Genomic DNA, 26,958 nt, shown 5'->3' on the forward strand with positions numbered 1-26,958 from the left:
TGACCACAAACGTATTGGTTTGTTTGCTTGTTTCCAGATTGTGCTGGCTGTGGAAGAGACATCAAAAATGGACAAGCACTGCTAGCCCTGGATAAGCAGTGGCACCTGGGGTGCTTTAAATGCAAGGCCTGTGGGAAGGTCCTAACTGGGGAATACATCAGCAAGTGAGTAACCTCTGCTTCTCTTCGGAACTCGTGGCACAGTTTTAGCTGCTAGCAGAGAAGAGCTTGCAGCAAAATTCATATCTGGAAGTCCTGTTTTAGCCACCTTTTCATGTACACCAAAGTCTTTGTTCCTAGTGAGAGCCGAACTGGGAAAGTGAACTGCAAAGCACAACTGAAAGGTGATGTTTAATGATGCCAGTCTATATTTAATACCAGTCTGAAAGAGGTATTATTATGGTAATAAATATTCCATATTCCCATAGAGAATTAGGTGGATTGTTGCATGTGTTTTCTGTAGTAGGCAGATAAAGCATTGTGTCATTTTGCTCTCCAACATGTGATTTTGGGAAAAAAAAAGGTAGGAATTTGTCAATTTCTTACCTTTGCCAGATAATAGAGTAAACATGATGACCTGACATTGTATTTCTCATCTCCATTTACAAAACTAATGAAGAGGGTTTTGAGTGGAAGAAAGTGTAGAGGAAGAGAATAGGGAAATGATAAAAGAGAGGATACAGTTTTTTTCCCCCCCTTTAAGCATATGGCAAAAAGAAAAAATAAGGAAACAATGTATGTTTCACAAACCTTTCATTCGGTTGTGTATAATATTTATAAGAAGTAGCATCTGTAATTTCTCAAAAAAAGAAAAAAATCTCGTGCCTGAGGAATGTTCCTAGGCTGACTAGTGTTTCCACTTATACTGTACATTCGTACTAAAATACTACATTACCTTACACTTAAAAGTAACTGCTTATAGTCTTGCAGCCTACCAAAGGTTTTTTTGTTTTTTTTTTTTCCTGAAGTGAACAAAAACTGTCTGCTTGTGATAGACTGTGATCTCCTCTCACCCTCAGAGACAGTTACACTGATTCCCTGGAACTGCACCACCTGTAGGTGTAGTGAGTCTGCTCTGAAGAAGGAGATTTACTTCAGTAGTTTGTCCTGGATGTCTTCTCTTGAGCGAAATTTAAGGAATGATTATAAGAGGCATTAGTGAGAATACGATTTTTGTTTCTTATACTACAATGTGTTTTCCTTAAACTCTCCCCATTTACCTGTGTCTCTGTGTAGGAGTTCCAAACTGAAGACAAAGGAAGTAAGTCATGCTGTAACCTGTTTAATAAGAAGTGTTTTGTCATTTGTGAATTTTCTTTTTCAGAGATGGTGCTCCTTACTGTGAAAAGGATTACCAAGTTCTTTTTGGAGTCAAGTGTGAAGCATGTCACCAGTTCATTACTGGGAAAGTCCTAGAGGTAGGTGTTTTGTGAACTAGATTTTGAAGAATTGAGACACCCATTATGTCCCTATACAACTGCAGAGAATAGAAAAATTCTCACAGAAAGGCTTCCTGCTGATTTTAGAACAAAGTTGCTGATTTTCAGAGTTATTTTCAGTGTTTTAGTTTTGCAGTCATCAGGAAAAGTGTATGATATTGAATTAATTGCACTAGTTTCTATGGATCTGTGGTTTCTATTTTTCCCTTTTCATGGTGATCTGCAAAGCCTATTGCACTGCTTATGCTGTGTCAGATTTCATATATTTATGGAAGTAATTTGAGTACTATAATCTCCTTTGGGAGCCATAAGTTTGTCAGAACTTACCAGGTGAGATTTACACATTATCTGAATGATGCTGAGAAGGTGAGAGGGAGAAATGTGCTGGAGAGGTAAATTATGTGTTCAGAAATGAGAAGGCAGAAACCATCTGAATAATCTCCTTTGCTGACTCTTATTTGGAGTCCTCAACATTCTCATTGAAACCAGTAAAATCTTTTTAGAAATGTCGGTACCAATCTCCATCTCTCATGGCTCTGGTAAGTCCCCTTTGAGCTGGAATCCTTGAACTATGCATGGATTCCTCTGTGTCATTATTGAATTGTTTAAGGGGTCAAAATGCAGAGGACCTTCCTTGTCACTGACATATGAGAAGCAAAACTTATCTCTTGCCCCTGTAGGAAACTCTGCTTAGTGGAAAGAACCTAAGCTTTGAGCTCAGTTTAGGAGCTGGAGTGGCTGTTTTTCAGTGAATAACTGAAAATAAACCTGAAAGTGTCACAAAAACTAAAAGCAGCTGGAAGCTGCTAGTGAAAGTGTGTTATAGGTTCCCTTCTTTACGTCCCATCCACTACAAATATAAGACTGTATCAGCCCTATTGTAAGAAGTTTCAGGTTTGACATAGAATGATATTGTGGTTTTAGTTGTGGACGTTTCCCTGCTTCAGCATTTAGAATATTAACCAGTCACCATGAGGGACTCTGAGCTCATGTGGACACCCTGTGCATTTGGAGGGATGCACTGGAAGGATGTACAGTTCTTTCATTAGCCAGACTCTTAGCCTGCCTCCTTTCAAATGTGTATCTAATTCCTTTGGAGACCTGCACAGATAATTACTGAGAGCAGCCTGAGTTTTCCCCTGAGTAGGAAGGCTGTGTCTTTGGTTTTCTTCTTCTGGCCTGCCACCATCTGCTTATCTATTCCTGTCTCCTGATGAGTTTTTGCAATTTAGCATTATGTATTAGAGACACCGTAGTTGCAATGCTGTGCGGGAAGCACTGCAGGAGAGAAGTAATTGGATTTGTGAGATTGGGAAACAACATAATTCTAAAATTATTTTAAGTGTACATGACAGTTGCTCTCATCTATAAGCAATGCAACCTATTCAGATGAAAACGACAGAAGATTATTGGAGTCTTTGGAGAGCTGGAAAGAAATAAACTATTTCTATCTGGAACATTTTGTGTAGTAGCTGTGAATATACCAAGGTTGCAATCACGTTACTCTTCCTAGCATCAGTGAGGAAGAAACCTAGCTGTTTGAGGCATCATGAGCTGTATCCCATCAGAACTGGATAAACTGAGAATAAGGAAAGATTAGTTCAATTGATCTGGAACTTGGCTGAACATCATAATTTAAATTGTCCATCATAATATCAGAGTTGTATCCTGGGCAGAACCTTGGTACTCATTGTGGCCCCAAGGTGAGTTTCTCACTTAATAGTTCTTAGTCTTCTATGGCTATTTATTATCAGAAGAGGAGACAGCATTTGCTGCAGAAAGGAAGCATGTCCAAAATCTTGCAAGGGTGTCCCTCTTCTGAGGTGTCAAAATCAGATAATAAAAGATAAAGCTTTTCTATTTGACCTGGCCCCTGCAGCATCAGACTTTTTTGAAGAATTAGAAACAGAGCTCTTGAGTGATCTTGCCAGTAATGGAAACATTAAGCGTGTTAAATTCTGATTAAGACTAGAAATTTTACTTGAATATTTGTGGTTCTCACTGGTTATCAGAGACACAACCCAAAATACTGCAGCAGAGGGCAGCAGTGGTTCTTAGCACACAACAGAGACCAAACTCCTCAAAGGCCTATAGGAGTTGTGTTGCTCTGACTGCTGTCTGTAAGATTTAGGCTGGCCGAGTCATTAGAAATTTTCACAAAAAAAAATTAGCATTGTGTAGGCAAGGAGGCCGTTCAGACACTGGCTTAACTGAATTGCAGTGTGTTTTAGCTGCTTGGATAGTCCACGATTAAAGTTCTCCAAGTATCATCTGGGAATGCAGATGCAGGAGAGACAATCAGACACTCTGTGTCTTTTGAGTGGTGCTGGAAAAGTTTGGAAGAGACAGGTGAGCAGCACCAGCTTTCCAACCATCAGAGCAGTTGATCAGAACTGTGGGCTTGTGTCGTGGCTCGTCACTGTCAGAGATGCACGGTTCCAAAGGGGCAGTACTAAATACTGCCTCCAAATATGACTCAAGGAACTAATAACTCAAAAGCTAGCATGAGAAAATCATGTGTCAGCACATGTGTCCCCTTTGGGCAGGAGAGGTCATTTAAAGGATGGGGTCAGAGCACGACATAAACCCTTTAGTAATAATGGAGATGAGAGATCGGAAGCAGCCACAGGAGATAATTCACAGAACAGGATGCCACAGTTCACAGAGGGCTGCAGACCTGTTTGAGGCAGGACAATTAACAATCTCCTTATCCTGTACTGGAATTCACCCACAACCTTTCAGTTCACCTGAAGTTTTAATTTAGATGAAGCTTGAGATTCTCACAGGAGGATTACCATCCTTCCTCTCTGTTTTCTTTGGCAACGTTTCTTTGGAAAATTTGGGTGTTTTTGATGATTTATATCATGTGGGTTGTGTCTTGTCCTGCTGTTTCCCCCTTGAGAAGGAAACCATATTCTTGCTGTGAAGTAGCCCACTTACAGGAATTGTCTAGGCAGAGGTTATGTCTACCCAGCCCAAATTATACCTACTAAAATGCAGTTGGAAAAAAACCCGAAACACTTTGTATTTTGTTAATAAAAATGATTGTAGAAAATGTCCTGTAGTAAACATAGTGGTCAGTACATTTCATTTTATTTGTCAATAAAATAATTCATTGTGTCAGAAGCAGAGTATGCTTTCTCATCATCTTCATCCTAAGAAATTATTAGAAGCGATTGAAGGGAATTATATGGTACATTGTGTACAAACACTTCCCTCTAATGGATCAGAAGCGATTAGCAGCAAGCCATTTTTTCTGCTTATTCTTATTGCATCTAGGGCAGTCTGTAGAAAAACTGAAGGGAGATAAAAGCATGAAAGTTAGCTGCGGGTTCACAGAGGCTGAGGCTGTCTATTTTACCAGTAAAAGCCTATTTCACTTATTTATTCATTTATTTTTATTTAAAGAGAAATTGTGCAACATTTTAGACTTGCAACTCCTGCTTATTTTGTCCCTCAGTATGCTTTAGTGCCTCTGAGAAAGTCAGATTTTTCGGTCTTCTACAATGAACAGGCAGCACGAGAGATAGCCACTCCTCATGTGGACCTGAGAGTTTTCACCTCAGAAGCAGCTATGCTGTGCCCCTGGAGCACCCTCAACAAAACCTGTCAGAAAAGGTTTGAGTTCAGACTCTGAAATTCAAGGACAGACTCCCTCCAGCCACTCTGGAGAGATGATCCCTTTGCTCAGTTAAGAAATGCATTAGGAGGAAGACAGGACTTATTTTGCTAATATCCACAAATCATGGAAGAATGCTCTTTTTGCCTAGGCCATAGATGTAACAGCTTTCAGTAACCATGGAAATATGCAAGAAAAATACCATGTGCATTTAAGTCAGCTCAGATATTTCTGATGTATTATTTGGAACATTGCTTTTGGTGACAAATACTCACAGATGATAGATGAGTGCATGCCAACACAATAAATGTGGTAAATGTCCAATATGAAATAGATATTGCAACTTTCTTGAGCACACTGGATACTTTAATGCTTGAGTGTTTCGGGAAATGTTGTCAGGGCAACAGAGATCAGTGCTCTTCCTTGGATTTCTGTAGCAGAAAGGAATCTTTAGTTATGAAAAGTTACTCATTTCCCATTAACTCTGGTTAAAAAATGTTTTTAGCAGGCAATAACAGCATAGTGGGAGTGAGGACTTCTACCCAGACTTTCCACTGAGCAGTGGTTTTCATAGCTTCAGGGCTTGCCTCTTGAAAGATGCCTATCTAATACTAAACCTGCAAATTTCTGTGCAGACGTGCAACTCCACAAATCTAAGCAAACTTGACCATGTATTTAGCCATTTGAAAGATGTTGATCTAAATTATTTTTGTCTAAAGTGTTTTTCATACACAGTATAACTACTACTCCAGGGCTTGATTCAAAATATGTTAAATCATTGGGAAGCTTCCAACTGGCTTCAGAAATGGTGGATCATGCCTGTATCCATCTTTGCTTATCTAAAATGTCTTACAACATTGCTAAGCAGTATTCTTTTAGGTCTGCACAAAGAAGACATGAGGGCAGAAAAAGGTGGATATTTTGCCTGAAATCGTATGAAAAGTCTGAGAACAAGATCGAGTTTTTACAGTTTTCACCTTTTCTGGCTGTAACTGATATGAACAGGATTTGATCTCATGTTCTAGAGATAGAGATGTGTATGTCTGCTCTCAAGTGCCTTGACCATCTTGCTACTCCATGCATTCATTTTTATAATGCTTTTTGCTTAATATTAATTGGGAGGGGAAAAAAAAAGGCTATTGTGTGATTTCTCCTGGCTGTGCATAGCTCTAGTTCCTGTTCAAGGGGCTGCTGCCTGCCCTGGGTTTGCTTCCTGTGCACAGTTGAATCTTGCACCCCACCTTGTAAGCGGTGGCACTCTGCCATTTTCACAGATGGACCTGAAAAGAGTCCAGGCCACCAGAAGGTTCCCTTGATTTCAGATTGCAAGGTCACATCAAGTTCTAAATATGCTTGTGATATTGTAATTTATGCTGAGCTTCTCCTGATTTTTAAGAGGAGTAGTAACTTAAGATGTGGGACTTAACATAATGAGGTCTAGTACTTATAAACACTGTTACTTTAATTGCCAGTTTTAAGATATCTCATGTGTGCTGTAACTAATTCTGAAATATGTCAATTCTGACACACCTTGACTTCTGAAGTTAGAAGGAAATAGCGGTAATTATGGGAGGGAAAAAACAAACAAGCTGTGAAAGCCACTACATTCCTCTAAGAAAACTGTATCCGTATTTGAGAGGCAAAGAATGTGACCCAGAAGAGCCTGTAAGTTTCTTCAGATGTTGTTTTCAGAGCTAGATTTAGAAACCTGTGCTGTGAAGGATTCATAGAAGTTTCTGTTGATTCTTTAGATTTGAATGAGTCTGTTCTAAATACAGACTCATAAATAAACAAATAAATATCATCCCAGAACAACCTTGCTGGTTCCCACACGAACTAAATGAACCGTAAATGGATTATTTGAACAATGCCTGTCTACGCTGTTGAAGTGTTGCCTCCTGCAAACACTCACCCCTGTGAGCAGCTCTGCTCATGTGAGTATTAGCATTCAGATGCTTCAGTTGATTGACTTTCAGAGACACTCAGCAGCCTGCATGTTTCAGTATTCTATTTTAAGGAGACTTAGGCTCATAGCTCATGTGAAAACATCACCCTTCTCTGCAAAGATCCGTGGACAGTTTAGTTAGGTACTTCAGTACAGTCATGTAGCTGGTCCTGCGTTCTTAAAACACTTTCTAGATTGAGGAGCCATGTAGAGATCTCTTAAACTGAGATTTATTTCAATTCTCTTCAGAAATGTTAAATGAAAAAGTAGCGTATATTCTTCTGCCAAATGAAGTATTTAGCAAGGCTGTTTTCATAACAATAATGCAGGACGTACCACAAAACATTTAATTTCTGGATTTTAATGATGAAACCTGTACTGGTAATACAGGTTGATGAGAAGTAAAAGCGCAAACACTTTTATAAATGAAGCAATAAATGACCTGTACAGACACTGATGGGATGGATCCAAACAGGTTTGGTGTTCTGTTGAAGTTGTGGAAAAAATAATATCCCTGAAGAATGCACTACTACTCTGTTTTCATAGCATTAGGTGTCTTCTGCTTTAGGTATCTTACAGGCTTGGGAGAGACTTTGCTCTCAACCAGGATCTCCCAGTCACTGCTGTAATCTACACACACCACAGTAATCCAGGGGGAAAGGCCACAGAGGTACGAGAGGCAGCAGTAGAGTTTAGTGTGTGATTTGTTAGTTCTGTGATTTGCTTTGTTTGTGTCTAATTTTACTGCCTTTAGAATAAAGGAGAAAATGTGACCATGTTGCTTGAATGTCCCAGGTAAATGATAACACAAGCAGAAGCACATGCAGTGGTCATTGCCCTCTTAGTCGGGTGTACACAGCAGAGCACAGAGACCTTTTTGATTATGGAAAATACCTGGGAGAGATCAGATAGGGACAAAGCACAGAGCCCCTTGAAAACTCATCCAGTGTTCATAGAGTGTGACTGAAGCATGATCTCACTCCAAAATGTGCAAACAAGATAAAGAGATACAGGTACCAGTGTGGGAAGTGGCCCCAGCAGTTGGGCTGCATCAGCCCGAATTGGCTAGGATGCAATCTCAGTGAAACTACGTGTTTCTAACAAAACTAGACTAACACCCGGGAGGCTGTATAAATTCTTCAGAAGCTGTGGAAGTAATATTTAATAACTTCCAGAGGAGGAGAGTGCCGAGTTCATAGAGCAGATGCCTTTCCCCAAGGGAAAAATGTTCTGAATTGTGTCGACATCAAGCAGTGACACACAAAAGTGGTGAGAAATGGTCCTGCCCGGGTCGGGGTTCTTCCCCTTTTGCAGAATGGGATGGCCGAGCTGCAGCCCGGGTGGGTTGAATGTGCAGAGAGGGTTATTTGCTGGTTTTGGTGGGTGTGTGCAGGAGAGGGCTGAGGGAGGAGGAGGAGTGAGGCTCCGGGCTGGGTGCAGCTCCAGGCACAGCCGAGCCGGCTCTGCTCCTGCCTGAGCCTCAGCGGAGCTGGGGAGGAAATGGACTTGGACTGAAAAATCCCCATCAGAAGGTAAACCCCTCCCTGCGAAACCAGAGCTGACCTGGAAAGGGTCACGGCTTTCCCGGGCGAGGGAAGGGGGTGCAGCTTTGCGATGGGACTGAATAGCTTGCCAGGGGGATCATAATAGAGTACTGTGCTTTTGTTCCTGTGCACCAGAAGGAATTTTGTTTTAAAGGCTGTGTATAATTCTGCGATTTAGATAAAGAGAGTGCAGCTACACGTTTTTAAAGTGCCAGGAAGAGAGGAGAATGGCACAGAGGTTGGGTTGTTTCTGATTGCAACTGATGGCTGCTCTATGGTGGAACAATGCAATTCTCTATCCTAAATAATTCTTGATAGAGTTTCTTAGCTCTTTTGATCACTTTGGAGATTTTTTTTTTTGCATAGAAATAAGGTTAGCATTTGTTTCTAGTTTCCGTGCGTTTTTGCTGAGAAATGTGTTTTATCACACATTTATAATGTAAAACATTCAAATTATTACATTTATCACACATTTTTAATGTGGAACACTGTTTTTTTTTTTTCTTAATGTGGTGTTTGTTTGGATAAAAGCAGGGAAATGAAAAGTTTAATAATAACTCAGAATATGAGTAAATGGTTTAGACAGGTTGCCTATGTAGCTGAGTAGCAGCATAGATTTAACTTAATTTAGACTACCGTTCCCTGATGAAAAATACCCTGCTGTAATAATCACCACACCAGGCACAAGATCAAAAATCTAGAATAAGTATACCTATAGAAAAATAATATAAATTGGTTGATGTAAAAATCTTTCTAACAGGGTTTTAGTGATTCCGCCCCATCAAAGATTTGAATTTGGCAGGAGGGGTAACTGTAGTTGGGAAAGACTTGGTTTATAAAGATGACAAAACAGTATCTGAAGTTGACAGAGCCCTAACAGAAGTTCAGTTGCTATGGCAGCATAATCACAAGGCATTAACTTCTCAGCAGTGGTTTGGAAACCATCCTTCAGTCAATTTGAACATCAATAGGAAGGGGAGGAATGTTAAGAGGATGTAAAGATGGTGAATAATAAGAGCAGGTTGTAACAAGTAATTTGAAAAAATAACCAATTAAAGCTTCCTTATTGCCACAAAGGGATTTGTGAAATCTCTCAGGTGCTTATAAAATTATGGCTTATCTTTATAAATTGCTTTTGGGAGTACAGTGTTGCTGATTAGGATCTATATATCCTAGCAAAGCATCTTTAGCGTCTACCTTGTTGATTTAGTTAAATATTCTCTAGTGTGTTTCTTGTACTAAATATTACTAAAAAACTTAAGCAGTCTGATGAAAATTCTTTAAAATGATATTTCAGTAGAGGCATTTATATGAGCACAAAGTTTCTTGCCACCACCAACAGCCTTTGTGACAAATAGCCACTGCAGGTATTCCAGTAACATGGAACAGACAAAGTAAGTAGCTTTTTCATGTCTTAGAGGTGCACAGAATACATAGCAGCTTTTAGCAGAAGAGTAATTTACCCAGATGAATGTATTATTAGTGTTATATAATTGTATTAAGAATTCAATTGCGTGATTGTACTGCAGAACACACCTTGTTCTCTGAGAGCAGGCTCCTTTACGGAAAACGTAATACTCTATTTTTATTTTGTGGCCCCTATTGCTTTTTCTGTCTATCTTTTAAACCTTTGCACTGTACTGGTCCTACCTGCCAAAATCACTCACAAGAGATGTAAAACTACTCATGATCCCTGCGCTAAAGTGTTTGAACTGAACCAGAAGTTCCTCCAGCATCACAGCCCCACTGGCATTTGGGATGTGGTGACAGGGGAATGTGGCTGTGCACTCTGCAGCAATGTGAAATTATTTCAGCCAGTTACTTTTTGTTTCTCCTAGACTGAGATCATAATGAAAAAGGGATGAAGTGGTGAAATTTTTTTTGCAGGATTCTGATATTTCATTTTTGAGTCCTGCTTTAAGTCTTCCTATCAGTTAAAAGTTTACAACTGACTTCGAGAAGACTAGGCTAGAACTTATACCAATCTCCCATAAAAAATAATTGTTGGGAAGAATGCAGCAATAACGTGTTTGAAACTTGAGAAGTGGAGAAGAGCCTGTTGGGGCAAGTCTGTAGCTGTCACCTGCTTGTAACAGGCTCCATCCGGGTATTGTGCTCAGCATTCACTCCGTGAGGACTCCGTCACCTCTCTCTTTTGTCTGCTTTGTCAGGGTGTTTTCCTGAGGGGGGAAAAAAAAGTTAAGAAAAGCAAATACTAACCCAAAAGATATGTTTGGAATCTCTAGGGACTTTGAAGTCCACAGAATTAACAGCTGTCTTTATTGAGCAGGTGGTTTTACAGATGAAGAAATATGATCATGGCAGTATTTTATGGATGATTAAATGTTTGAAATGACCACCTGAAGTACAAGATGGGTAGATTTTAATTATATACTCATGCTACATTAGAAGATCATGCAAGTTTAAAAGCTCTTTGGAAAGCTATCTGGGATGTGTGACATTTGTTACTAGCCTTTTTCTTTTGAAGAGGGAAAAATAGCACACAGTAAGAGATGCATCTTTTCCTCACCAGCAGTTCAGATACTCTGGCATTTCAACAGTCTGTGAAACTAGTTCGGGATTTTTTGTGGTTTGCAGAGGTCAAGGAAATGACTCCTGTAAATCATTTGAGTATAAGTTAAAATTTTAAGAAATTGACTTTCACATGTAGGATTTGGAGAGAGAGATTTGTTCTGCATAAAGATGGATTTGCTGTTGCTTAGAGTTCTGTACAGCAGTGGCATCCTGGCTGGAAACTTCTTCCTAGGAGTGAGGAGAGTAAAATCTGAGGCAGTAAGAAACTTTAAGGAGATTCATCTCACCATCATCCTTGAACTACTGCTATTGAGGCAAAATGATGGTGGTACTGTAGTCAGTTGAAGACCAAATGACAGCAAATGTTGTTAGATATCTCTTTCTGCTTTATGTCCATCAGCTCTTTCCTGTTTGTCATGACAGTAATATGTGGGAATAGTTTTTCTGTGGTAATTAGAAATCTTGATTTTCATATGAAGCTGAAGTAAACAAGACAGGGAATAAAATCCCTACTGTGTCTTGGCTCCAACATGCATACTCTGATTGGATATTCCTGCCAGCAAGGATCAAAAAATGTACTTGCATAGTTTTGCAGCTGTAATTGGAAATCATGTGTATCAGCAGTTAGACGACTGAAAAACAGGAAAAAAAAAGTACTTCTGCCAAAAAGAAAAGGCTCTGCTTCTAGAAGAGTACATGTTGGTGGTCTGACATTTATTCAAAGTTGTCCCTTTTGAAAAAGAGTCAACTATTTCTCTGCACTAACTGTCCAGGTTACCCTGATGCCCTTTCTTATTTCCATTTTAAATTCAGTGTAACAATTCTTTGGCCAGAATTACAAACCAAGGATTCCTAAGAAATGTCTGGATGTAGTCAAATACAGGCTCATAACTGATATGGATGACTGTGGAGTGACTGGGAAGAAAAATATTAGAAGTAAATTTGTCCTTTCCCTAGGTTGTCATCTGTTGTTGGTTGTGACCTCTTGCTGTAAGATATTTCCAAAGGTAGTAGCTAGCATTGCAGTTAATCAAGGATAAAACCCCATTTTTTTTGACTTTTTAAAGCATTATCAGATCAGACCGATTGCAATAGGATCCGTTTCCTACAAGAGCAGGCTCTAGTCACTAATAGAGAAGAAATACACCCTGCATTCACTAAGAGAAAAAAATATTCCCTGCTTAATTCCCAGATAAGACGTTTCCCTGTCAGAACAATCCATCAGGCTCCGTGGTACCAACTGGCATAAATTGCATGTTGCATGTCTACTTTCTTTCTCGTTGTAGATTCTCTGGTTGTTTTCTGTGGATGTACTGAGTCTGACCTTATGCTTAATTGCTTTCTCCCCTCCTTTGGCCCTTGCAACTCTTGTTTCTCTGTTGTTTTTGGGACACTCCCTGTGCAGTGAATGCAGATATCAGGATGGAGCCCAGGCTTTGCTGAATCACATGCCAAAGCTTGCATCGTTCCTGAATCAGCCTTCTGACAGACAGCTGGAAAGGCAGCTCTGTGTGAGATGAACAAGAAAATTGGCTGCAGTTACTTAGGTCTAGTGCTGTCCTGTGCTGGGATTCTGAGAATTTTTCTCTGCCTGGCTCTGCTGCAAGCATTAATTTTGGTCCTGGGTGAGTTGCTTAAACTCCCAAGCTCTCACTTTCTTCACCAGTCAGAAGGGGGTTTGCACTTGCCCACTGAACAGTTTGAGTTTTCCCTTGAGCTGTACTCCCAGCCTTCCCCAGGGCACAGAGCCCTGTCTCAGTGCTGAGCTCTCAGAGTCAGCATCAATTCTGGGGCTGATGCAGATCATCCAACCCTAGATCTTCTCCTGGCCTTGCACTTGAACTGTCTCAGTGAGCCACAAGTCAGATTGGCCAAAGCTGCCTTCTAGCTGCAAGGCCCCTGCTATACCGGGAATTTTGCTGGTCAGCCAAGACAGGTCTCAGTGAACTGATTTAACTCTCTTGGAAATTTTTCCAGTGTGACCTGTGCTCCCTAGGAGCTGCCTGATGCATTTGTAAAATCTTCTCTATGTAATGCCCACTGGAATGGATTTTAAGGTCAGAAGCACTGCTAAAGTCATCTTGCTTGACCTTCTCTTTTCAAAATTGGAGCTTTTCCCTAGAAACCAAATGAAAGCTTATCCTTTGGGAAATTACCCAGTCATGAATACTGAAGAACAGTTGCAAGGCCAAAAAATTTCCTTCATGCTGCTTACATTACCTTTGCTTTTTAGAAACTTCACCTTGTTTTGAGGTTAAATTTGTCTAATTCCAGCTTTTTGATGTCACAGAGTTTTCAGTGGGATTGAAAAGCTCCTGCTTTTTCCTGCTATTACATCCTTTCTCTGCTTTTAATCGCCTGCCATTGTGATCTAGTCCCCTCTGGAGCCTTTATCTGAGTAATGATTGGACTCTGAGTCCTTCAGGATCACAGCTAAAGGTTCACCTTGTGTTGATGGTTCTCCACTGAATTCCCTTCTGCAAATCCCTGTGTATGCAGCCACCGGTGTTACAAATTTTTTTCTGCTTTTCCTTTATATTCTTTGTACACATTAAATGATCAGAAGAGCAGGCCCTTTCAGGTACTGTGTGACAGCCTTTTCTGGGAGATTTTAATGATGTTCCCCAACTGCCTCTGTCAGTTGCTGTTGCCCAGAACACAGCTCTCACTCTCACAGGGCCTTGCCTTCTCCATTTGCAGGCATTTTACAGCAGTCTGGTAGAACATGGTTGGTTTAGATGGTTTAAACAAGCATTGCCTGTGAGTCACCAGCAGATCTACCAGGGAAGGTTTTGTATTCTTGTCTTGGCCAGCGGTACCTCATGCTGTGGGTTGAAGGAAGTAATCTCTGAGGTATCTGGCTCAGCAGAGCCTCCCCTGCTATCAGAGCCATCTGTCTGAGCAATGCCTTGCTACGCTTTTCTTAAGCCTCTTTGAGTTCAAATTATTCAGGTCTTGAATAATTTGTAAATCTTGATTCGTGAAAAAGACAAAAAAAAATCTTGCTCAATAAATGGTATCAATCAGGAAATGGGCATTGTCAATTGCAGACCCTAAAGATACACATTATGAATACTCCTGCCTTTTCTGTGTCATTTTTCATCATTTTTCATCTACAGCTCAGAAGGGAATTTTGTCTGATCTGTTTCTATTTTTTCTCACATCATGCTGTAATAAAGATTCTTATTGTCTTTAAACATGCTGTTCCTAGTTATTTCTTTGGTAAATTTATCTTTCCTATTAGTTATATTTATTTCTAATTTAATGACTTAGTCATTGCCTTTTTTTTTTTTTTCTCTTTAGTTAATATTATCTCAGTTCTTATGATTGGGACCTGCAGCAGAACATCTTAAAAATTGTTTGGTTTTCCTTTAATGGTTACTTTAAAATCTAGGAATATGTATGTTCCTTCCAAATGCCACATGCATGTATAATTATATACACATATCCAACACTGCTCTCTCTTTCTGTTTGTCCCTACATGCAATCAAATCATGTTTGGAGATACATGCTAATTTTTGAAAATGATAAAGAGCTTTTTATATTAGGATGAGGTTCAGTATTTATTACCTGCTCTCAGGTGTGAAATTTTCTGATTTATGAAATAATCCTGTTGATTTTTTTTAAGATACAAAGGAGTTTGTCAGTTGTTAGTGACTTTTCTAGCCAAATTTCAGCAGGTTGGAGTCAGCTGTATTTCTGCTGACTGAGGAAGCTCTTTCCAGTTCAAGTTACTTCCCATTGTTTCGGAGCTGTTGTTGCAGCACTGCAAATACAGCTGCAGTGGATGTGACCTGCTGATGCACAGACATCAAGCTCTGGCATTCGAGGTCCAGCCAGAGAAAGGGGTCAAGGGACCAACAGTCACTTCATGGGAAGAGTTAAAAGGAGAAACAGGGTCGTGTCTCACCCCTCAAGTCCCATATTCCTGATAACTCAGTGGTTCTGTCATCGCCTAACGAAGGAAAACACGAGGATGCCTTGGAAAGCGAGAGATCCCCGGTGCTGCGGAAGATTGGATATTGTGTGTATCCGGAACAAAATCCATTCCCAGGGCTCCCTGCTGGCCCTTCACTTGTGCCACAGAGCTGGCACTCGGCACTGAACCAAGCCAAGGGCTCTGCTCTGCTCCCAGCAGGCTGGGCTGGGGCTGGAATGGCTTTCACACCATGCTGCAGACATGGGGCACTCAGTACAGCTCAGCACACCTACACTGCACTCTCGCAGTCAGCACAGGCTTTTTTCTGGTTGCTGGAGTCAATATTACAGTTATTTCAGCATTAGACTGTTTGAAAAGGCCCCTGGCACTATGGTGGAGTTACTGTAAAGTAGCTTACTGATTAATTCTAATTACAAACTAATCCAGCGATACGAATGTGGCTGTAAGCAGGTCCTTCAGTTTCTCAAGTATCTTTTCATGTCAAAAATCATGCTGGACAAAATGCATACGAGATAAAGGAATATTTACTTATCTAGAGCTTTGTGAAGCCTAAAGATTACAGAAGATATAGAAAGCCCACACCTGTACTTATAAACTGTACCTGTTCCAGCATTGTTGAGAAATAGAGAAGGGATTTGTGTCAGATACTGGCTGCTAAGGAGTTCAGAGTTTTAAAAAATTCTAAATGGGGTTTAAAAGGAAATTAAATGGTGAGTGCTGGATTTTGCCTTCATATGGACCTAAAGTAGGTGTAATGAAGACAATGAGTTCATAGATTTATATTATAATTAGATACAAATGAAACTTAACAAAATATAAAATATAGTACATATATTTCTTCTGGATTGCTTCTTATTCTTATTCAGTTAGTGGGATTAGGCTTCTTGTGCATAAATCTAACATAAGGTCCTAACAGAGATGATGCTGAAATCCTGGCAGTAGGCAATAAAGGTGTGCTTGCAGTTGTTTTGCTCTTCTGTACTGCCCACAAGATTCTAGCCAGCCACTTTGGGCTCCTGTGGGGGTACATTTCTCAGTTGAGTGGAATTCTCTTCTTTGTACTGACCTGCTGTTAACTGTGTAAGTAACATGAGTTCTCAGTTTTGGTCCTGTGTGTAGCAAGAGGTGGATTTGCCCCATAAAGACAGAATGAACAGCTCCATAAAGACCATAAAGACAGCTGAGCATCTCACCTGCGTGTGCAGCTTGCTCAACTTTGAGTGTTGCAAGAAAGTGAGAACTCAAAGCAGAGCTGACAGTGCAATCACAAGTTCTAGGACCTTACTAAAGCAAGTCCAGTTCAGCTGCCATGAGGGCTGTTGCTTCATGCCAGTAGAGCAGTTTCACAGATGGGAATTTAGCCTGAATGATTACTCACATCTCTGCTGTAAGGAAAGATGTATTCCATGCAGTGAATAATTGCCCTGCTGTCAGCAGCAGCTGATGGGTATAACAATATTGTGTGTCAATGGAATTAACATTAATAAGTTACAAAGTTTATTACAGTCCATCCATTAAGGGATATACTAGCATGACATTGTCAGTCACTGTTGTAATGCAGGGAAGTATTTTTGTATAAAATCAGACAACTGGGCATGAATTAACAGTGCAAGTGTTCATAACAGCAGGGCAGCTGGGGTTTTGTCTCAACCAAGGCAGCGCAGCAATCAGTGGTGGGCTCAGAGGATCTCCCATGTCTCTTCCATGCATGTTGTCATTCAGATTTACAGTCACGGCCTCACGCTCCATTTCCCACTTCTCCCCAGTCTTGTCTGTTGCAGCTCCATCAGCTTGGGAACTGCCCGTGTGAGCTCCGCTTCCTGCTGCTCCATCCTCCCGCAGGTTGAGCAGAGGCTCAGGCTGTGCTGAGAGCTGCTTCCATTGAGATGTTGTGACAGCAGAGTCAAAAACAGCTTTAGAAGGTCCAAATTTTAAAAATCCATATTAAACAAGGACTAATTTTATTAAAAAATTATTACACTTTCCTTCCTTTGGTAGTAATAAAGAAACTTATGGTAGATTCTGAAATCCTTTGGAAGCAAAGAAACTGCACCTTTTTTTTTTTTTTTTTTTTTTCCTGAGCACAGATATTTGTAGTGACTTGCTCAACAGATAAGAGCCTGGGAAAAATGAGTGGACAGTTTGGGTCAGGATGTTATTAGAAGCAAATTTTGGTCTTCATAGTGTTTATGCTGTTCCAGCCACTTGTGAGATCACAGAAGCCTGCAGAGAAGGAAACAATGGAATTTGATGTTACACTGAACATCAAACAGGGTTGAAGGTTCTGTGACCTCTGCAAGTAATTAAAATAAAGCTTCACTGGAAAATGGCAGGCTACTGCCACAGTTCCTGTTTTACCATTCATGACATTCCTTAAGGGGTTTAAAAGATGAGTCTGAATTATTCTTTGTGCTGCTCTGCAGTCTTTAAGAGAGTTAAAAAATCAAGTCATTATCCTCAGAGTCATGATAGGCATAAGTGTTGGATAGGTTTGTCTCTCAAATGGGCCTATTTTAACTGTTCATAAAAACTAAAAAAAAAGGGAAGTGCCTTTACTCTAAAATGCACTCTTTCAACTGCATAACAGTTTTTGTGGTATTTAAATAGAAAAGTAAAGCTTCCTACATGTTTAGTAGCTGTCAGGTGACTGCCAAGTTACCTCTGAAAGGAGAGTGAAGGAGTGCAGCTGTGCAAATGTAACACAACAAATATGCACTTAATTGTGTCCTTTGGCCAGCAGAACATGTCTGTTGGTAATTAGTTCTTCCTCTACCAGACGCACTGGCATGTGAGCTCTCCTAGCGGGATTCTTGTTATTGTTCTCTCTGGCTCTTGTTCGCTGTTGTTCTGGAAGGAAGGACAGAGCTGAAGGCATGAGTAATAGGAAATCTTAAGCTCTCACGTTCACCAAAGAGGAAAACATTTATTTAATCAGCCTAGAGCTTTACAGGCACTCAGAGAATAAAAGTTAGTCTTGTGGGAAGTGGGGGCAGAGGGCTTGGACTCAGAAAATACAGTCCTTGGCTTTTGAAGTGCTGTTACCCCCGGGTTAATGCTGTACATGAGCTCAGTGCTGGTACTTCTTCAGCTGGATGTTTGGGACAAGTTGTGCTGGCTTGTCTGCAGGTGCATTTGCAGCTCCTGGGTTGGAATAATCCTTGCAGTACCCACCACTGCCTTCCCTGACAGCTAGGAGTGACAGTACAGTCTTCAGGAGGTTCCCAAACAAGTAAAGTTTCTAAAGTGAAGGTAAATGAGCACTGTGCATGTTGTGGATGGGCTGGAGCACAGCAGGGTGAGAAGGTTGTACCGGAGCTCACAGAATGGTGTTCAAGTGGTGCTTCAAGTACCTCCTAACCCTTTAGTTTACCTTTTAAACTGGTGGAGGTCTCTAAGCTGGGTGTACACAGTGTGTAACCCAGTTCCTCTGTTCTGCCACCTCTGTCACTCTGGACAACTGTGCAGGGTCATTACCCCACCCCATTAGAGGGAACCTTCAAACCACTCTGTCAACAGTCCACAGAGGCTCTTAGCTGGCTGGAAATTTATAGCTTCTGAGTCTGAAAAGGTGATCTATGAAAAATCTGGTATGAAAAATGTGTTTTCTCATTGTCAATTATTATTATAGCTCTTGGTATTGTTATAATACATAATAGAGTTTGTACTTTTGCTCATGGTACTTGGGACATGTCCTCTGCAGAATAAACACATCCAGCTCCCCTGTGGAGTCCATCATCCATGAATCCTGGTCATTGACCCTCCAACTGTCCTTCACAAGCATTAGAGATGTGATTACATGGTTTTATTTTTAAGACTGGTTATGAAGAGTGCATTTCTATAATGGTTTTCCTTGGTAGTTTTTCTCCACAGTATTCTATGTAGGACATTAAATGTAATTTAACCTGCTTTGTAGACTGGGAAACTGGAGGTCACTGTTGATACAGACTTGATTCCAGTTAAGTCTTGAAATTACCAGAATAAATAGATCCTTAATACTATCTAAAATAACATTGTCTCTATTTCATCCATGAACATGCATGTAATGTGCATATTGTGGACAGTATATGTACTTGTAGTACATAGAAAATAACTAGAAGTCTTATATCTTTGATCAGTCACTGATCAGTAAGATTTGCAGAGCCATAGAAAGCTACTCAAATTTAGCATCCATTTATCTACATTTATAATTATGCTTGTAGAGTTCCTTAGGTCACTGTTTCTTCACTCCGCAATTCTAAGGCTCTGGAAGTATTTGGTAAATGAGAACGTACTTCTGCTTTTTTTAATTTAACTTTTTCTGTCTGCTGTGTTCAAACGGGATTTTATCTGAGAACCCATTTCAGATTTGTCAATGTGGGTAGAAGATAAATAGGCAAGTCAGAAGAGATTGTATGTTGTCATAAATTCATAAATGATGTTTGCTTTTAGGGCACATGCGAGTGTCTGATGATTTTATAGGGAGTGACAGCAAGACATAGGTTTAATATTTCATTTGAAAATAAATTGTTGTCAATTCATTAAATTCCATTTAAGAATTGGAAGTAAAAATGTTAAATATCATTTTGGTTGCTTTTAGCACCTCTAGCTAAGCAAATCAAGGTATTTACAGCAATTAATTTAGCTTCCTCCATCTTATTTTAGGGACAATCCTCTAAGATATGGGTCACAGTTTGTGCTTGATGGTTTGGATAATCCTGATGACTCAACCAAAGTGAAATTATTCAGAAGGGACCACAAGCAGTATGATAGATCAAATCCCAGTGCATAGCACAGAGAACTGCAAAGGGTTTCTGGATGTGAACTTGAGAAGGGGCGAGGAGAACTCAGCAGAGTGAGAACACAAGAGCCTTTAACCCTCTCTCACCTTGACTGAAGAATGTTTGGGGCAAATGTGCACCTAATCAATGTTACCTGTTATTGCCATAAGGATTGAGGTGCAAACCTTTTAATGCACAGCACAGCAGCATGAGATCCCAGAAAGCTACACACTGAACATACTGAATGAGGGTTTAGTAGCCCTAAAAGGGGAAAAACAAATGTCTAGAAAGTGTGAATATTTCATTGACTTGTAGATGCAAATGTTTTTTGTAATACATTATCAATTACTGATTTCTAGCAACCTTTTGCCCAGATGATCACAGCAAGTCAGGCACAGCAAGATGAGTCCTGAGTAAGCTGAGATTCAGAATGTTTCCCGGCAAATACCTACCATAGGAAGGATCCCGCTTGTGAGTTGTAGGAACATTACAAAGGGAGAAAACTCATGAAACTGTTTTGGAAGTGTTTACCAACAACAACAACTGCAGCTGCTCTGATACTTGACTCCCCCAAAACCTCTCCAGTGCAGGGTGTGTTCTCACTTGGACTTGCAGGGTTGTGTTATCTGGGGCGTGGTGTTCATTCATCATCACTCACACCAGGCTAAAATTTAACCAGTTGTTTCAGTCTCGGGGAAAGACCTGATAAACTTGAAATTGATCCCTTTGGCTGTTTGGAAGAGGCAGGTGTACATGGTTTGAACTATTTTCCCTTGACAGTAGCTTATTAGAAGTTTTCCAGGAGCACAAAACTTCAGAGAAGCCACAGGTCTATGCATTATAATGTGATGAATTCTGGATTTCTTTATCCTATAAATTCCAGTCTTGAATGAAACCAGTGGGACACCTCAGAGGTTAAATAATTGCTAGGGAGAGGGAGAGATGAAGAAGGCAGCCAGTAATGAAAATGATAGAGAATGAGCATTAACTGTGTTTTTCTCTCTCAGTTCAAAATATTAGCTTTGTTGCTGCAAGTCAAACATCAGTTCTATGTTTTCTCCCTCATTAGCTTTTCTTCCTTAAGTAAACATTTTATAGTGAGTTCTCATTTTCCCTTTTAATAGAGACCCTGTTTTGCCTGATAGCTCTAAATCTGCTTTACTAAAAACACTTAAATCCCATTACTCTCCGTTTGGTGGATTTTTCCCCTAAAATGCAAGAATCAACAGTAAATGCAGGATCTGATTAAGAGAAGTGCAGGCTCTTTGCAATTGAACAGTGAAATGTAGAACTAAACTAAGAGCACATTGAGTCCTCTTCTCTGGTCTTGTATTGCTGAAATTCCTGGATGGGAGGTATTAAAATTTGATGGTGTAGCTTTACGTGTACAAGGGTGGTAGAGCTGATTTTCTGGTAGCTGTCGGGTACTTTAATCCATGTTCTTCATTATCACATATAAATATGTTTAAATAAAAAACTTGTGTAATGAATGTCAAATGTGAACCAAAAATACATTCTTATTCTTCTCAATAGATAAAATGAATGGTTGGATTTAGTCATGTTATGGCCTTAAGTATGATGAGGTAGGAGATGGTTTTGATGACATTTTACAAGTCACCTATAGAGTAAACAGATATTTTGTGCATATAGCATCTCAGTGGATGGGGGATATTTGTGAAAGATGATTTGAGGTTAATTTGTTTGGAAAGCGAGATACAAATTCAAAGACTTTTGGAATTCTTTACTTATCACTATGAAGGGTCCTTTTCTAGCATTATTTATTTTTTCATTTAAAAGCCTGATGTGGACATTTTGTGCTTAGTGCATGATGTGAGGAAGTTCATGTATTGATTGCTTTGGTCCCCTAAGGAGAAGAAATCGCATTAATATTTATGCCTTGATTTTTTTTGTCCTTATAGGCCTGAAATCTGATCAGCTTTACCTATTATGGGTATCAATGTATTTAAGAGACTGAATGACTCAGTGGATTTGGATTTGGGTAACAGGATCTAGGGTATTTAGGACCTTTACATCAGTAGCTCAAATTCAGCTCAGGCTGTCTGTGCTGGTGTAGTTTCTGAAGTCAGGCATCTGGGAATTAAATTAATGGTCCCAGAATTGGCTCTAGAAAGCTCTCTTTACTAATACCCTTATCAGCAGTTTAGGGAAAAAGGCCAGGGAATCAAATAACAGGTTGAAAACTCATTCATTGACTAAATCCTTCCATGACAATGGAGCAATTGAGAAAATACGTGGTGTTTGGCAAAACAGGGAGGCAGCAGGTTTACACCAATTAACTGCAGTGTGACATTCATTGCCTTGGATTGTTAGACAGATGAAGATTTAAAAAGTTGTTTGTCAGATCATGGAGAACAAGTACCTTATGATGTAGCTCCTAGCCAGAAAGGCACTGATTACTCGAATGGGAAGGTGTGAAGAGGAAGGGCTGCTCTGTGTTGTCTTTTACAGACTTTTTCCCAAGCAGTCACTGCTGGCCTCTGCTGAGGGCAGGACAGACCGCAGGGCTGAAGCAGTGTGGCAGAGCTTACATTCCCAGTGCTACTGTCTCATCATGAGGGCAGTGTTGTATCAAAACAGGTGAACTAGAAGAAAAAGGGCAATGGTCAGTTAGCAAATAAGGAGTGCTCAGAAAGCAGTGCAATCCATTTGTCCTTCATGTTCCTTTTTTGTTTTTGTTTAGGCAGGTGACAAGCATTATCATCCAAGCTGTGCACGATGCAGCAGATGCAACCAAATGTTCACAGAAGGGGAAGAAATGTATCTGCAAGGTAAGGATGTCTCCATTACAAAACAAGAAAATCAGACATGGTGATTTTTCAGTCACAGACCTCAGGAATTTATAAACCATCCCCATGTAATATGTCCAAGGAGGACTATAGTCATCCTGTCCTCAACAGTGTTCTCATATCTTTTCACCTGATACCCTTTTGCTCTCTTAGGTGGCCATAACTGTGACTTTGCAGGGACTCTGCACCCTCACTGAGGCAGCCTGTGCTTGCTAAAAAATGAAATTTATTAGGTTGCCTCTGAATTTGACATCTCATGGATAGTTTAGCCAGAAGGGTGTATGAGATATACCAGACAAAGTGAAGGGATTTCCCCTGGATTCTGCTGATCAGTTTCTGTGCTATTCTGTAAAAGGCAAGGGAGAATCTTCCAGAAGCTGCTGTGAATTTGTTCTGAACCGTGTAGACCTCATACCTCATGCACTCATTGACAGAGTCTCTCCTCCAGTTCTTAATTGTATTTGCTTCCCTTGCTTACTTCCTTTTTCTCTGGTCACATCTCTCTTTTTATTCCCATGTATTTTATTTTTATATCTTTCTATAGCCAGCTCTTTCTTGTGTGCTTATTTTCATCTCCCCTTTCTTGTTAAAAGTCTTGCACTCCCAATTATTGCCGAGCTTTTTTTTTTTTTTTTTTTTTTTTTTTGTGATTTTTTTCACATAAAAAAAGAATATGCTCTTTTCTTTGATTGAAAAGTATCCTTGATCTGAATCCCACCTACTGTCTGAGAGGATGGTATACTGGTATACTACCTATTAAGTTATTTTTATTGCTTGCTGTAGTATTACTGTTGGTAGTAAGATGTATAATACTCATTTATGTAAGCCAGAAATAAAAGCGAATAAGGCAGATACATGTTGGGATTTTATATACTGGACTTACGTTAGAAAACTTGAGGTACTTGAAAGGAATGTAGAAGAATAGCAAAAAAGTTATGCAAGTGTGGTCACAGCCAGTTTTTGAAATCCTGAGGAGAGGTTCTTACTGGAGGAGTTCCAAAATAAGATAATATTGTTAAGGCATTCCTTTGAAGCTAACTTGTTTTATTTTGTAGTTTGTCCTTCCTTGCAGTCCCTCTCTCTCATCTCTCCCTGACCTTATACCTCAGTCATCTTATTCCAGCTGTGCCCAGAACGGGATGTGAAATTGTGTAGCAGTTCTGCTTGGCAGGAGCAGGGAGAGGCTGGAAGAGGGCTGGGTGGGAGGTGCAGCTTTCTGATGGCAAACTGGAAAGACTAACTTGAAAGCAGCAGTTACAGCATCTGGCAAATCTTAGTTTCCTCACATGATGATGTGATAAAGTACAGGTAGAGTTCAAAATAAGCATCAGATCGTCCTTTGCTGTCATTAATTAATTACAACCATTTCCAACTGGTGCCATTTGCACCAGCCTAGCAGAGAGTGGGACTTTGGGTTCATTGAGCAGGCTTTGAGACAGGAGGTACCACTTTTACTAAAACTAGGCTGGAGTTCGTCCTGGACAAGTTCAGGTGATAAGAAGAGAGAGAGAAGAGAAACCAAGCAGTAGCTTAATCTGCTGTTCTCTTTTAAGTGTATCTCTCTTTCTGTGGTTATGAATCAATGTTCCTTGTGGTCAGTCTGTCCCAGGGGAGGAGCACCTCCAATTGCATTGCATTATTGTTCACAAGACGTTTTCTGACTAAATAATGTAATTGCTGGCTGTGCTCCAGACTATCCTGCCAAAGCTTTCTTTGCTAAATTCAGCGTGCTTGTAAGTGTGAGGACCTAAAAGCCTTTCTTGTGCAAAGCTCTCAGCTGAAATGCATATCCTGACTCCATCCAAGTCACTGACCCTAGGGTGCAGAATAACAGCATTCCAAGCATTTCTCCAAAACAGAAATACAACACCACAACAATAAAGCAGAACAAAAATCACATTGTTGATAAAATACAAAAATAGGTGGCTTCCATCTCACCTCTAATTGTCCTGTCCCTGGAATGTGAAAGCATGGTTTTGGTATTGCTTTGTATAATAGAGAAGCTTGGCAGGATTGTGGTAGAATCTTGTATTGGAAATGAGTGGGGAAACCTGCAAAAGGAGAACATGGACACACAGGATGTCTGTCTTGGGGCTTTCTATGTTAAGGATGGTTGGAATAATCCTAGCAGAAACACTCTGGCTTGGCACTGCTCCAACACATGAAAATAAGAAAGAAGCAGCACCAGAAGCTCTTTCCCATTGACTTCCTGGTAATACATTATTTTATGGGCTGCTCCACAAGGCTGTTGCTGAGCCAGGAATGCCCAGTATTTAAAGGGATGCTGATGTTGAAATAATGGTATGTGGAAAAAGTATAAAGCTAAATAAATAAGCATGCTAGTTGGTGTTTGCCAGGTGAGCAAGCAAACATATGCTAAGAATGGAAATAATCACAATTTGCTGAACTGTTTCCAGTAGTAAAAGAGAGGAGAGATGCAGCTTGGGAATTTGCACCCTTGCAAACATTTCAAAATAGGTTGGCATGAATAGTTTGGATGAATAGTATCTACAAAATGTAAGTGGCTCAGAGTTCAAGATCACAAAAAATATGTACATCTCACTTCTTAAGCCTGCTCTGTCTGATTTAGATTTTTAAATGTCGCATCTTTCGAATCTCTTACCATTTTGTGAAAGAAAATCTACAACCCTTAACTAGGGTTCACCATGAAAATGACATCCGGGTTTCTGCATTTCTTGTTCACTTTCAGCATTCTCACAGGGCGTCCCTAAATTGTGCCAGTTTGTGATAAATACTGCCCAAAATTCAGTGACAGCTTTCTCTTTGATGGTAGGGAAAGTTTAACAGAAAAGAATCACAGAATTGTTAAGGTTGGGAAGACTCCTAAGATCATCAACTCCTGCCATTAATCTAATAGTGGGGGACAGAGGAATAGGGATCGTTTTTCTCAGGGCCACACAGGAAGGAATCTCACAGCTGGATTTGAGACTTGAACTAAAATCTTCTGACTCTTAGTTCATCCTTGAGCAGTAGGTGTCATATTCAGAGGAGTATTAGTATCTTGAGTATACTCAGATCACTTCTTTTAACATGAACTTACAGCCTTATAACCTGAACTCTCTTCCTCCTGCATGGACAGGGCACGGCTCCCTCCTGATCTCGCAGGCTCTGTGGGGTCCTGGCTCTGAGGCTGCTGTTTGTTTACAGAGAAGGCTCTTGGTGCACTTCCCCCTGTTGTCTGATGGTTTCCCTCTGCCAAATGCACAGTTTCTTCTTCCTCGGCTTAGACTCACAGCCAAACATCTCAGACCCTTGCTCCAGTGTCACAGCGTTCTCGCCTGTCTCCTGATGATGACTATGCTGTGTACTGCTGGGAGTGAAATGATTCCTGCTGCTCTTTACTTCTGCACCAAGCCATGTAAAGGCTGGTTAGAAGAAAGTTTTCAGGGGCCCTGACCCATCCTTCTCCTGTCCTCTGAGGGTGGGGTTTCCTCTGACTGCTTTGAGCTAATAGTCACCAGCAGGAGACCTGGACTGGACTCTGTTTGGTTTCTTTGTGGACAGAGTCAAGAGGTGATGTTCCCCCCTGCAGATAGTCAGGGCTCTGGATTGGCTTTGTGGTGACTGGAATGAAGGATGAATTTGATTGCAGCTGCAGTCAGTGTTAAAAATCAGTGTTAGTTTTTGCTCTGTTTCATCTTGGCCGATACCTGCCAACAGCTTTCCAGCAGTTACCACAGTTTACACTCTGTTTCAAAGGACAACTGAAATGGGATGGAAATGCTTCTTGCCCCTGACATTGCTCAGTCCTTGAGGACAGCAGGATATTCCTACTTTGCAGCATAAGAAGGAATCTCGTATTTTGGGAAACAAACAGCAGAGGATTTGACTATTTTAGTAGGATGTATAGCTGGAATATATCATGTGGGAGCACCAGTGCCACACACCAGAGCACAGGGTAGAAGTGCTGTGTGTGCCAAAGGCAGGAACGGTGTGCTGGGATCCAGGGAGGGGCTCTCCCATGTGCAGCTTTGCACCACCTGTCATCCTGGCTGCTGCCAGTGGGTCACACACAGCCCTGGCTCTCGCACTGTGAAATTTTTAATTTTGCTTTTCCTTTTGCATTTTGCATGAGGGAAGATGTGATCTGAGTAGTACATTACAGTAACTGTTTATGACAGCTATTGCTCAGTGGATTTACAATCAGAACTTCTTTTCTATGCATAGGGCAATACATAAGGGGAGAACAGATCAGGTAACCATGGCCCAGTTCCTTTGCTCTTACCCTCCATCCTGCCAGAGGAAACCCTCTCTCTTTCAATCCCTCCAGCTGGTGCTCACTCACCCTGTTGGTGCTTGAGGCTGCTCGAGTTTTAATTAAGAATGTGTGCAAAGTGCTTTGGCAGCCTCAG

The 26,958-nt window shown here is 40.5% G+C and overlaps 1 protein-coding gene across 8 annotated transcripts in view; it reads left to right on the forward strand.

Moving 5' to 3' along the window:
- Window positions 1-26,958, forward strand: part of ABLIM1 (actin binding LIM protein 1) — a 142,686-nt gene that overhangs the window by 69,651 nt on the left and 46,077 nt on the right. For all 8 annotated transcript variants that reach the window (XM_066190881.1, XM_066190873.1, XM_066190876.1 and 5 more), the window contains 3 exons: window positions 38-164; window positions 1,324-1,417; window positions 22,480-22,567. In XM_066190881.1, the coding sequence (XP_066046978.1) occupies window positions 38-164; window positions 1,324-1,417; window positions 22,480-22,567 (309 nt within the window). The remainder of the gene's footprint in view (window positions 1-37; window positions 165-1,323; window positions 1,418-22,479; window positions 22,568-26,958) is intronic.

This window comes from Chamaea fasciata, unplaced genomic scaffold, assembly GCF_029207755.1.
Source record: "Chamaea fasciata isolate MVZ Bird 193981 ecotype frontalis unplaced genomic scaffold, bChaFas1.0.hap1 SCAF_9, whole genome shotgun sequence".
In the NCBI taxonomy this organism is placed as follows: Eukaryota; Metazoa; Chordata; class Aves; order Passeriformes; family Sylviidae; genus Chamaea; species Chamaea fasciata.